This window comes from Solea senegalensis, linkage group LG6 (assembly GCF_019176455.1).
Source record: "Solea senegalensis isolate Sse05_10M linkage group LG6, IFAPA_SoseM_1, whole genome shotgun sequence".
Taxonomy (NCBI): domain Eukaryota; kingdom Metazoa; phylum Chordata; class Actinopteri; order Pleuronectiformes; family Soleidae; genus Solea; species Solea senegalensis.
In genome coordinates, this window is record NC_058026.1 from 20,538,443 (window position 1) to 20,550,443 (window position 12,001).

Below are 12,001 nucleotides of genomic sequence, written 5' to 3' on the forward strand. Positions count from 1 at the left end.
TTTCTGTCCTCACCTTCCGCTCTTTCATCCATTTAATATCCTCTTTCCCCCTAATTGTCAACTTTTCCTCTCCTGTGTTTCCCTCATAGATGAACACTTAACAATAGTTACTGAGGCAACACCTTTTGTCCACGTCACCTCGATGTGACCTCTCTCTGTCTATGGAGGAAGAAGCAGGACTTGATTGACTTCATTTCTATTTCGGGTCGTGACACAGTCCGTCCCCATGAGGGGCATTTTCTACATGATGGAGATGTCTTTCACTCAACCATCAAGAATAATAAAGAGGAAGAGGCTCACGGTTCACAGCACTATGAGACACAAGTGTTGAAATACAAAAACTATTCAAATCAACTGATACAATGGCAACATGGGTAATAAGCTTAATAGTGTGTAGTAATTATTTCTCCAATAGGGTCAGTGATTGTACTGCACTTCCTCAGATGACGTGATGATAAAAGCCTTTATAATGACTGTGTGATGTACGATTATTAGTTCTCACCATTCTGCACTTGATGCTAAAGTTGTAAAGGTCGTCATTGCTGCCAGCAAGGCAAGGAAACTAAATTTAGTGCCGACTTCAGATCTTAGATGCCAAAACCTTTACACAGTGCCTGACATAAAAGTGGAGTATTTATGTTTAGGGTGATGCTAATTTGCTGTCAGTGGTGGAAAAGCCACTGAATCAAAGATGCCATTTTGTGAACTGCTTTCAAATGTTTCACAACAGATGGCAATGAAGGGCACATCTGCAGGCACTTCTGCTGATTTACTTCTTATGGTTTGTGTGCGTGTGTGTGTGTGCGTGTGCGTGTGTGTGCGTGTGCGCATGTGTGTGTGTGTGTTTTGGGCTTTTACATCATCTTTCAGAGATCACTGCATTCAGGCTGACCTCAGTAGGAGGAGAGTCACAGAAAAACAAGACAGACAGACAGAGAGAGAGAGGGACTGTGACAGTGTTAGTAGCCTGTGAGTGAAGGACTTTCTTGGGCATCCAAGAAAGTGAGACCAGAGGAGAGAGTGGACTGGGGGTTTGAGGAGAGTGGACTCATCAGGATGAAAAGAAAGACAGTGACAGGTTGCTCCCATGACAGTTTGAAGAAGAAGTCTTTCTGTCTGACCTTTTCACATGAATTCACACCCTTCAATGCTTTCATACTAAAATTAAACCAAAATCTTTCATCCCATAAAAAATGGTGAACAAGCATAATAAGCATAATTAGTTTCTGTTCTGTTCTCACCTTTGCATCTTTTCAATGCATCTTCCATTTTGAAGAATGACCCAAAGCATTTCAGACATAAGGAATAGACTTGCAATTGTTTGCTCAGGCCACAGAACTAAAGCTGGTCCTGAGGCACAATGTTGTGGTTGTCAAATGCAGGGAATAGATTTACTCTTGGGAATCGATTAAATATTCATGCAGAGCCAAAGTGGATGTGTAACAGAGAGAGTTTGTTATCATGCTTAAAGTTATGGACACTAATATATTCAACCATGTGTCATCAACAATCAGCCCTTTCCACATTTGCCATCTTTAAAACTGTGTTACACCTGGGCACATATTCCTGTGCTATCAGTGCCCGATCATCCATGTGTGCTTCTTCACAGTTAAGAATCACGTGTGTCTATTAATAATGAAGAATCAGTCCACTGCTTGTTGTTGACCTGTAGGTTTGGCCCCACATTATAATTATTGATGTAAAAGTTACCACAGATGTAATGCTTTTGGGCTGTAAATCCCAACAAACCACTGCTCTCATTGTGCTGATGGATAAACGGGCCAATGCTGCCCTCTGTGGGATAAACTGCCCAACTGCAACTTTTATCAATACATCTACACAAATTTAACAATACCAAATACATTAAAGACTTGTTCTTATGCGTTTTTATTTTCAGTTTTTATTATTTGGAAAACTGACAATCTGGTGATCATAACTGCTTGAGTGCACTACTTTTGAATTTGAATGTACCCTCGCTACCAGTAGGTGGCAGTATGAGAGTTTTTAATTGTATGTCTCTATGTTTTTATCATTTCAAAGCCACCCATACCTCCATGAAGGGAAGAGTCTTGTCACAAATGTCATTTATTGTGATGATGTGATGAAATATTTTTATGCCCACCTAAACTGAACAAAAGGTTGGACTTTTTAAATAATTTTCTCACTTGACCAACCCCCTCCTGACACTCAATGGTCTCTCAGGTCATACACAATATGAGTGGGTCAAAAATATTTTAAAGGGACTATAGGAAATCACACACCAAAATTTTAACTTATATACATTTTATGTCTTTGACAACATGATGTCAAGCTAACATTTTTGCCTTTTAGTGAGTCAGTTTTCCAAATAATAAAAACTAAAAAAAACCACCTTTTTTTGTATATTTTTGTAGATTTATTGATAAAAGTTGCAATTTGGTAGTTTATCCCACAGAGGGCAGCATTGGCTCGTTTATCCGTCAGCACTATGAGAGCAGTGGTTTGTTGGAGGCACAAACAGCTGCTGGGATTTAACTTTTACTTCAATTATGATGGTTGGATTCTTCATTATTAATAGACACATGTGATTCTTAGCTGTGAAGAAGCACACATTGATGATCGGGCACTGATGGCATTTATTTGGCATGGGAATATGGGCCCAGGTGTGACACTGATGGCACAGCTTTAAAGATGGCAAACATGGAATGGGCTGATTGTTGATGACAGTATGGGTAAATATATTGGTGTCCATAGCTTTAAGCATGTTTAAAATCATTTGACAAAACGCTACACAGTAAAAAAAAAAAAATCTATTCTCTGCGTTTGACAGCCAGAGAATTGTGCCTTAGGACCAACTTTAGTTCTGTGGTGTGAGCAGACAATTCCCACACTATTCCTTATGACTGAAATGCTTTTGTGTCATTCTTCACCATGTGTGGGGGAAAAAAATGGAAGATGCATAGAAAAGATGCAAAGGTGAGAACAGAATAGAAACCAATGAGAGTGATGAACACTGATCTCATTGAAACTGAGTGGAGTGGATGTGACAGTGAGCAAGAGTGACTGAGTAAATATGAACTACCCTGCTATCTTTGTCAATAACTTGTGCAATTAACCTAGCTCACCAATTTTAAGGCTTAAAAGCAAATAATAAATGCAGGGGGGATTTATTTTAATTTTGAAAGCATTGAGTGATGTGAATTCATGTGAAAAGGTCACACAGTCTTCTTCAAACTGTCATGTCAACTGCTTTTTGTTTCCCTCCACTTTTGGCTGGGCCCCATTTGTGTGGGAAATAAGGGGAATGAAAGTGCTGATAAGAGTATCTTCAAAGCAAAACAACATTGACTGTGATATACAGTAAAACAGAAGTCCAAAGTGTGATTAAGAGGAGAACAAAGGAAAGATGGCAAAAGCAACGAGAAGAGAGAAAAGGAAGATGGCTTTATAGAAAAGGAAAAAGTAGGAAGTGGGAGAAGTGAGGTGGACTAAAAGAAGCGGAAAATATGAAAGGATGATATCAAGACTTAGTTTGGGACTCTGGGATTGGGTAAAACATATAAATGTGAAGTTGGTTTTCAAAAAGGAACAACTAATTAACATGTTCTAGTTAAGTGTAAGAAATTAGGACAGAAAAAAGACTTTGGTAAATAAAAGTACAGTTTGACCTTATAGGCATTTTATGAAACAGTTCATGAGAAGTATGTTATAAAATCACATTTCGTTGTCTGGCAATATCTGTCTAATCAAAACAATATAGGGGATCAAGTTTAGTTTCTTTGCGTTCTGTCTTGATCCACACACCGTACCAGTTGGTGGCGGTAATGCACCATGACGTTGTTTGCCAACCGCCAATTAACAATCGAAGAAGAAGAATCATGGTCTCGCGATAGCACACGCGTTTTATTCGAGCTAAACTGGAGGGATCTGTGTGCAGTCAGTGCTGAATGACCAAGCTAGCAGGCTAACAACAGAGTGGACATCATTTATTTGGAACTAAACGTGCTGCTCTTCACAAACAACTTAACAACTCTGAGGTGAGGACTTTGCTACTAAACGAGGTATAATACAGTGAAGATTAAGCCTGATGCCGTCTAGCAAGTTCACTGCACAGACTAACCCTCGTCCTGTTTTAATGTAAGCCATGCAAGAGTAGAGTTGAACATTTTCAGACAGAGAAACTAGAAAAACACATGAACGAAATGGAAAATCTGTATGTTATAAACAAAACAGAGCGACTAAATATTGGCTTTTGTTATCAGCTGCTAGGTTAGCGTTTAGTGCTGACCTTTTACTGTTTTATAACTTTAGAGAGGTGAAATAAACGTTAGCTAAGATATAAGTTGCAGAGCGTTGACACTATGAACTCTATCTAGATTCTATATTTGTCTATTTATTGTTTTAATAATAGGTACTGAAATATCTAAATTGTGGTTGTCGACAGTGTTGTTTAACATAATCTGGCTCCTTCCCTTTCTTTGAATCTTCACTTGTGAAGATTGTGCTGCAACCACCAGTGGCTCTTAAAATGGATTTAGAAGACGACACTACAGTGTTAACAACCTTGAAGTCCTTCAATTCCTTCATCAGCCACTCAGAACACCCACAGAGTATGTCCGATCACTCCGCAGGAAATGGAAATCTGCAGAGTCAGTACAAACGCAGCATGGAGGTACAGTATATAGACAATGATGACATCGTCGGTAAATAAGCCATGTAGAAGAAGGACTGTCAACTTACAACGTCTGCAATGACTGATTTGTCTTCTCTTGTAGTTTTTGGGAGCTGCAGAGAGGGTTCAGTCAAAGACTCGCTACCTTCAGTTGGATCAGGAGAAGAGGCAGATGGAGCTTAGTCACAAGCGAGCCAGATTTGAACTTGAGAGGGCTGCCTCCGACAGCGCACGAAATTTGGAGGTACATCCCTCTGTCTTTATATCATGCATCTATGTCACATTTAACTTGCAGGATTTTCTTTTACCCTCGTCTAAAAAAGAAATTGTACATGGAATAACAAGTGTTGCAAACTTCTCTCTCAAACTTTTGTTACAGCACGAGGTTGACCGTAACCAGGACCTCTTGGGACAAATAAAAAAGTTAGGTGAAAGAGAGGCTGAGGCAGCGAAGAACCTATCGGTACAAGTCGATGCAAATCATGCTCTGCGTAAGAATCTGGAGGGCCTGAACAAGAAACTGGAGGAGAGAGATTTTAAATTGAATTCTGCTAACCAGGTAAACATGCACACACACACACAAACACACAATTGTGCATATGCTTATTTTCTACTTTGGCCACATCTCTTATGTCATGTTGGCTTACTTCTTGCATATGTTTCCAGACCATAACTTCTTTAAGGGATGAGATCAGAGAGCAGAAACAGAAGATTCAAAGTAAGGACTCAGCAATTTCAGCTCAAATCCTGGAAAACCAGGAGCTGCAGGAACAGCTAGATTTACAACACAGGTACAGACATGTTTAGAGACTTATTGTTTATCTAGTTGTATGTTATGTTTATGCTTGGTGATTTATTGACCACATTCTTGTATCTGATGGCTACTATAAATCAGGAAATATCAGGAAATCTCTCAGCTCTGTCAAAGTCTCCAAGCTACAGAGTCGTCCTGCTCCGAACACATCATCAAGATTAAGGTACACCTTTGTTTCCTTAAAAATAGAGTTGTGGCATTGGAATTGATGCGGGTCAGTTTGTTCTCCTAGTGCAGCCAGGAGGTTTCTATGTATCTGCTGGCAACAAGAAGGCAATCATTGTTGACATACTTTGTTGTTATAACTGTTACGAGGTGTTCCTGCTTGTTTAAGGAGCAGGTTCAGACACACACAAAAAAAAAACTGTTGTGCTGTCATCGGGTTATTGCCAAGTTTCTTATTCATATGCTTCAGAATTGTGTGAATGTATGTGATGTAGATGTGGTTCTACATCATGTTGCTCTCATTGCTCTCATTGCTCTCAGTACACATACATTTGAGAAGACAAATCCAGCCGAGTTGTGAACAGAGTTGTCTCAGCTTGTACAAAAATTAATTGGTAAATTAGAAAAGTACTCCCCTGTGTAGTACATTCGGAAACCTGGATTATAGAGTGACTCAAGCCCACTTATTAAAGCATTTTTATATTTTCCAATTACCAGATGTTGCTTGAGATGTTTTTATTTTACCTTGGTTTTCTATAATATTATATTATGTTATATTTAGACAATTAATATTCATGTCCATGAACTGTTAAAATAATTCAGTTCTTCCAACATCTGTATGTGTCATACAGGCATTAAATGTTTGCTCTGACTGCATTTTGTCACCGTCATGTCTTCATTTCTTGTGGCAGGAGTTGGAGAGACGTCTTGTCTTCCAGGAGCAAGACATTGCAATTGTGAAGACTATCAAGTTGGAGGCGGCCAAGGTTCCAGATCTGGAGAAGGAGCTGAAGCACCTCAGAGATGATAACGCCTTTCTCAGGTGAAATCCGAGTCTTGAATGCTGTCCAAATAGTTTAGCAGTAGACTAGACAAACTTTGGCCTGGTTCACACTGGCAGCATGGTGTGAAGGTCACTGCTGTGTTCTGTCATGTTTTGAATGGGGGTGTGTCAGTGTTTGTACAGAATATCAACATAAACGCTTCGCTGAAACATGTAGACAAGTGACATTTTCATCACTTTGGTGGCAGTTTAACAACATATCGCACATACGCAGAGCTAGTTTAGCAGAAGTCCTCCACCCTCTCTTTCCCTCTTACTCTTTATCAGCAGCACCTTCAGCCTCACAGCATTATTCTGCTGCTCCTTCTGTTCTTCTCTCTCTACTTCATTTCCTCATCTTTATGTAATTTTAGATAGATAAAGTGTCAGAGCTTTTCTGTGTTTTTTACATCCACGTAAGACACATTTGTGGGACAAAGACATCTCAGGCTGGAGTTTAGGAGAAACTGCAGTTAAAGGCGCTGAGAGTCTTTATATTGACACTGTGTTTGATGAGGAGTTATTCTAACTATGGCTCCTGTGCATGGTGAAGTCATTTAGACATTTTGAAAAGTCTACTGGAGAGAACATATTTTTAGTCCATAATCCTTTACTCTACATTTGTAATTTTTTTTCACATGTTCTCAGTCTCTTTTTTTTCCTAATGCTTACCTATATAATGTGTGAAGACAAGAAATACTGAAGGATAATCAGTATAACACCAGGAAGCACCAGGTGAAGGCTGTTTTAACCAATTATTGTGTCTGGATCCTTCAAACTAGACACATAGCATTACTGTGTTTAAAAGCATGAGGGGAAAAAAAGAGAAACTTGGTGAACATGTATTATCTGGGCTAGTTGAGTCACTGCATTTTTAGATGTGATCTCACTATATACATTGTGAATGTGTGATTGTTACCTATCTTACATCATGCACTAAATCCCAAAACTCTGTTCACTCTGTTTAGGGAGAGCAGAGAAAATTGCAGCCTGCTGAAAGAGGAGGTAGAGGGGCTGAGGAGGAAGCTGGAGAGGATGGAGAAAACCAGAGAAGAGCTGGTCAATATGGAACTGGAGAAAGAGGTAAGTTGTGAGATGGTATTCCTTTCAATTTCATTGTGAGATATCAGTGATTACCCTTGTTATATTATTACGGCATCAACTAACTTGTAACCTGATGTTTCATAGCGACTTGTTGAGAAGCTTCAAGCCTGGGAAAACCTGCAGCAATCTACTGGACTCAACATAAGGTCAGAGACCGTCTCTATTTGACTGTGAGAGAAAATAAGTATGGAACTTTGTCACTAGGTGGAGCTCTGGTCACTCAAACAACAGGGTTATCACCATTACTGTGGGTTGAGGCTAAGTTGTTTGTGTTTTTTTAAATGCCTGCTTATGAGTGCTATGACTGTAACTTTGAGCATCCAGTCAAAAGTAATAAGAGAATGATTGCATGTTTCTGTGTGAGCAGTGGAGCAGCTCTGACGGATTATAATGTATGCATGTACATACACACACATGCACATCATTTTCTCTATGATTAAATCTGATTGTGATGAACGGAATAATAAACAGAACACTCAACATATCTGTTTATACTCTTCAACCCTACAAGAGGACAGACAGAAAAAGATATATAGGGGATTAAAAGGAAGTTTTTTTTCTTATGCAAGACTTCATTTAGTCTTCCATAATCTACCTAACATCACTTGTTCAATTTACAGCTATTAAGACCTTGGATGATATTTGGGTTATAAAAATAATCTCAATTGAATATACACGTGTGTGTACCAACCCTACCTTACCTATTTTTCAACACAACTGATTTGATGGTTTCAAACTCCTGAAGAAGGCAAGAAATTTCACAAATGAACTCTTGACAAGGCACACCTGTCAACTGAAAACCATCCCAGGTGTCTAGCTCATGAATCCGACTGAGAGAATGCCAAGAGTGTGCAAAGCTGTCTTCAAAGCATGAGGTGACTACTTTGAAGAATCTAAAATATAAAACATAATGCTGGCTTTTTCTACGCCGCTTGTTTACAACATAATTTTAGAAGCATTTCAAATCAAGAAAAAAGCATTAAATGAGAGGGTGTGTCACTGTCACTGAACGGTTGACTGTTACTTTATATGTAATCATTTTGTTGGGGCTGTCTGTCAATTCTATGACAATTGTAAGTGTGACTGACAAAACTTTTCAAGGTGTTTAGACGGTTGTAACATTGACTGATGGAGGATAAAAAAAAACAAAAAACTGTTACAACTGCAAAAGGCCAGCTTTCTATGTGATGGTCATACTGATCTAAAGTTATTGCGCATTGCCAATTAACATTTAGAAATGTGGTGATGTTGGTTTTACTGATATTTAATGTCCAACTTAATTGGACAAGGATTTTTTTTTAATCTGGCACAGAACTGTGTTGCAGAAGTTTAAAATGGGATTTGTAATTCAGGAAAAGATGGCAATGGCAGGCTATATTAAAAATAAATCATGCATTCTACTTGAGCTGAAACTCAGAGCTGTCAACTATTTTGATAATCGATTCATCGTTTTGAAGCTTATTTTTCATTATTAAAACAAGATTTCTGACTGTTTCAGCTTCTTAAATGTGAATATATTCTCAAATATATTCATTTCTTTGCTCTGGATAACAAAGACATAATTAAAAGTGAATAATTTTGGTTTGTGGACAGAAACAAGACATTTGAGAACATCATCATTTTCAGGTTTGACAAACACTGATGAACATTTTTTAATGTTTTCTCAACCAAGCGATTACTGGATTAATCTTAATAATTGACAAATTCATCGATTATGAAAATAACCGTTAGTTGCTGCTCTACATCCTACCAAACCCTTTCATGTACCCTTTCATCACACCGTCACCCCAAAACTCCTGAAGCCTTTGTCTTGAAGCCTTTTGAGCTAGGAGTTTTAGTGCACAATCTCAGTTGGTGACAGATGGGTACAGTTTATTCCATGCGATCTGATTAAACAGTTGGTCATATTATTGAACATTCTCAAGTGAAACCTTTCTGCATCAGAACCTTAAACTTATATTTGATGATTATCTAAGATTATGCTACAATGGGGTGGTCATTAGTGTTGTTGTGCTGTTACGTGGGAGGAGAATAACTTTTGGGCTGAAGTTAACTGTGTCCAACAGCAACAATCAATGTGGCTCCCTGGTGGAACAGACGAGGCTCACAGCCGCGGCTTGAATTTGCCAGCAGTTGGCTGGTTGCTGGTGTTTGTTTCCTTTCCGTCTGTTTCGTAGTCTGATAACATTTCACTTGCTTATGTGTATATATCCATGTGTTCAACAATTGAAAACCCACAGCAGCAGTATGAAAATATTGTCTCGTGATTAGGCTGCTCTGTAGAACAATGTCGAAGAGACAATATGTGTGGGGAGACTTTCTGGAACTGCATTTCCTTTTCACAACAAAATGCACCAGCTCAACACAGAAATGAAACCAGTATATGGGTGTCTCATGTTTTTACAGCTGGAGGAATAATTTTCAGGCAGAGATGGAGCTAATTGGGCACATGCTGGCAGGTCCATGTGGTGTATTTAGGAATGAGGTTTAAGGTGCTGATGTTTGTGTAGAGTGAAAATGTTTTGAAGTTGGCACAATAATGTTTTTTGTGTGTCTGAACCTGCTCCTTAATCAACCCAAATTAGTGAAGTCTTTTTTTTATATTGTGTAAAGCATTCTTGCACAAATTGCTGTGGTAATAAAATGTTCTTAGTCTCCACTTGTTATGCTATGCACATCACAAAATTGATAATAAATTAGACTTGTATGTAAATTGCCAGGATCAATTATATACTGTATGTGTTGTTTTAAACCCAACCCCACTATATCCATGGTTCTCAAACTGTGGTATGTGTTCTACCAGTTGTATGCAAGCTTCCTTTGGTGGCACTTGGAGGAAAATCAGAAATACTGTTCTACTGTATATACCAGGGTATGTGATGGGAGTGGTGCTGAGGACCACCTTGTGTTGAAAATGAAACAAATGACAAATAAAAATAATGATTAGACTCAACCTATCTCTCAGTCCATCTTAATCTAATTTCACTCACTAACAGTGTGTGAAATATATGAGAGGAAGATGAGGATGATGTGAGAGCAAATTATCTTATTGGACGTAAATCTGCCTCATGTGAAAAGTCAGTTCACAATTGACTTTGTATTTTAACATTGGCGATAATGGTGTTCCTTCCTCAACTCAATATTTACTCGGGTGTTTAATTTCACACCATTTTTGTCATTTTTTGTTTTGAACTATCCCTCAAATGATCATAAAATATTCAAATTGGTGGATAATAAGAACAAGATTAATTGCATGAATGCACAATAATAATTTCCATGAGAAATGTATGGTAAAAATTCTGTACCCAGTACTGCTCAGAATTTGTTTTCATCTCATTGCTAAAATTACAGTTCAAAGGTTTAGTATTAGATGCACAAATAATAATTATATGATGATATGTAAAGGGGGGATTGATTTCACAGCTGACCATTAAAAATGGTCCCTTGTTTGTCTGAAAACAAACAGGAAGTGGCTTTGTTTTCAGGTTTGTGACCACAAATCATTTTCTAAATTTGGGCACACAAGTTTAACAAGACTCTGGAGTAAACTCTGTTATAAGAACCACTTCTCTCTACTCAGTCAATGTATGTGCTGAGAAGTGTGTTCACGGTAGCTTTATACTATCCTGAGAGCTCATTTGCTTCTAACCGTGTTGCACCTCATAGATGCTCAACAAATCCAATAATTTACATGACCTTTTATTTCCAACACCTATAGGGATGTGTTAGTTTGTTTATTTATTTCTGTCTGGAAAACAACAACAAAAAACTCCTGTGTTTAGGGCAATTTGGAATAACATACCTTACCATAGTTATTCCACCGTATGAGTCATTAATTCATGTTTTAGTCATGAGATTATTTCCATAAATAAGGCTCCATGCTGCTAAAAGGACGTGGTGATAAATCCATCCCAAACTTTCACATGATGATACTCTGGTATTCCAACCTTGATGTTAACCTTGACTGCTCAGCCTTTTGCTTCCATGTACCTAATTTGTCATATGACTCAGTAGACTGCTGAATGTTGCAGCAAAATACCAGGTCAGCTCTCAAGATAACACACTGACTGTCTCTAGCCAAAGCTAAAATTTGATTGTGTGTGTTTTTTAACTAGGAGCTAGTCGATTTGCACTAGTGAGTGATCTGCGTCACATTTTGTTGCGCAAGCTTAACAGTTTGTTTTCAGCAAATAATGCAGTATGTACAGCTTAAATATCCTAGTGTACAGCTGCAACAATTACTCATTTATCAGTTATTTGATCATCATTGTTTGAGTGTTTAAGTGCAACTTAACTATGAATATGCTCTGGTTTCTTTGACAGTAAAGGCACTAACTGTGTTTTGTTGATGTGGATTTTGAGGATTTTCTCAATTTGAGGTGTTTTTACCATTTATAGACAAAACATCTAATTGAAAATTTGAGAAAACAGTCAACAGTTTAAT

General features: G+C 38.1%; 1 protein-coding gene across 1 annotated transcript in view; it reads left to right on the forward strand.

Annotated features, from left to right (window-relative positions):
• The first annotated feature begins 3,876 nt into the window (after positions 1–3,876).
• Positions 3,877–12,001, forward strand: part of mad1l1 (mitotic arrest deficient 1 like 1) — a 50,892-nt gene continuing 42,767 nt past the window's right edge. The window contains exons 1-9 of the mRNA XM_044029341.1: positions 3,877–4,016; positions 4,478–4,651; positions 4,755–4,895; positions 5,031–5,210; positions 5,318–5,442; positions 5,547–5,628; positions 6,323–6,453; positions 7,422–7,536; positions 7,642–7,703. Of these exons, the coding sequence (XP_043885276.1) occupies positions 4,508–4,651; positions 4,755–4,895; positions 5,031–5,210; positions 5,318–5,442; positions 5,547–5,628; positions 6,323–6,453; positions 7,422–7,536; positions 7,642–7,703 (980 nt within the window). The 5' untranslated portion in view covers positions 3,877–4,016; positions 4,478–4,507. The remainder of the gene's footprint in view (positions 4,017–4,477; positions 4,652–4,754; positions 4,896–5,030; positions 5,211–5,317; positions 5,443–5,546; positions 5,629–6,322; positions 6,454–7,421; positions 7,537–7,641; positions 7,704–12,001) is intronic.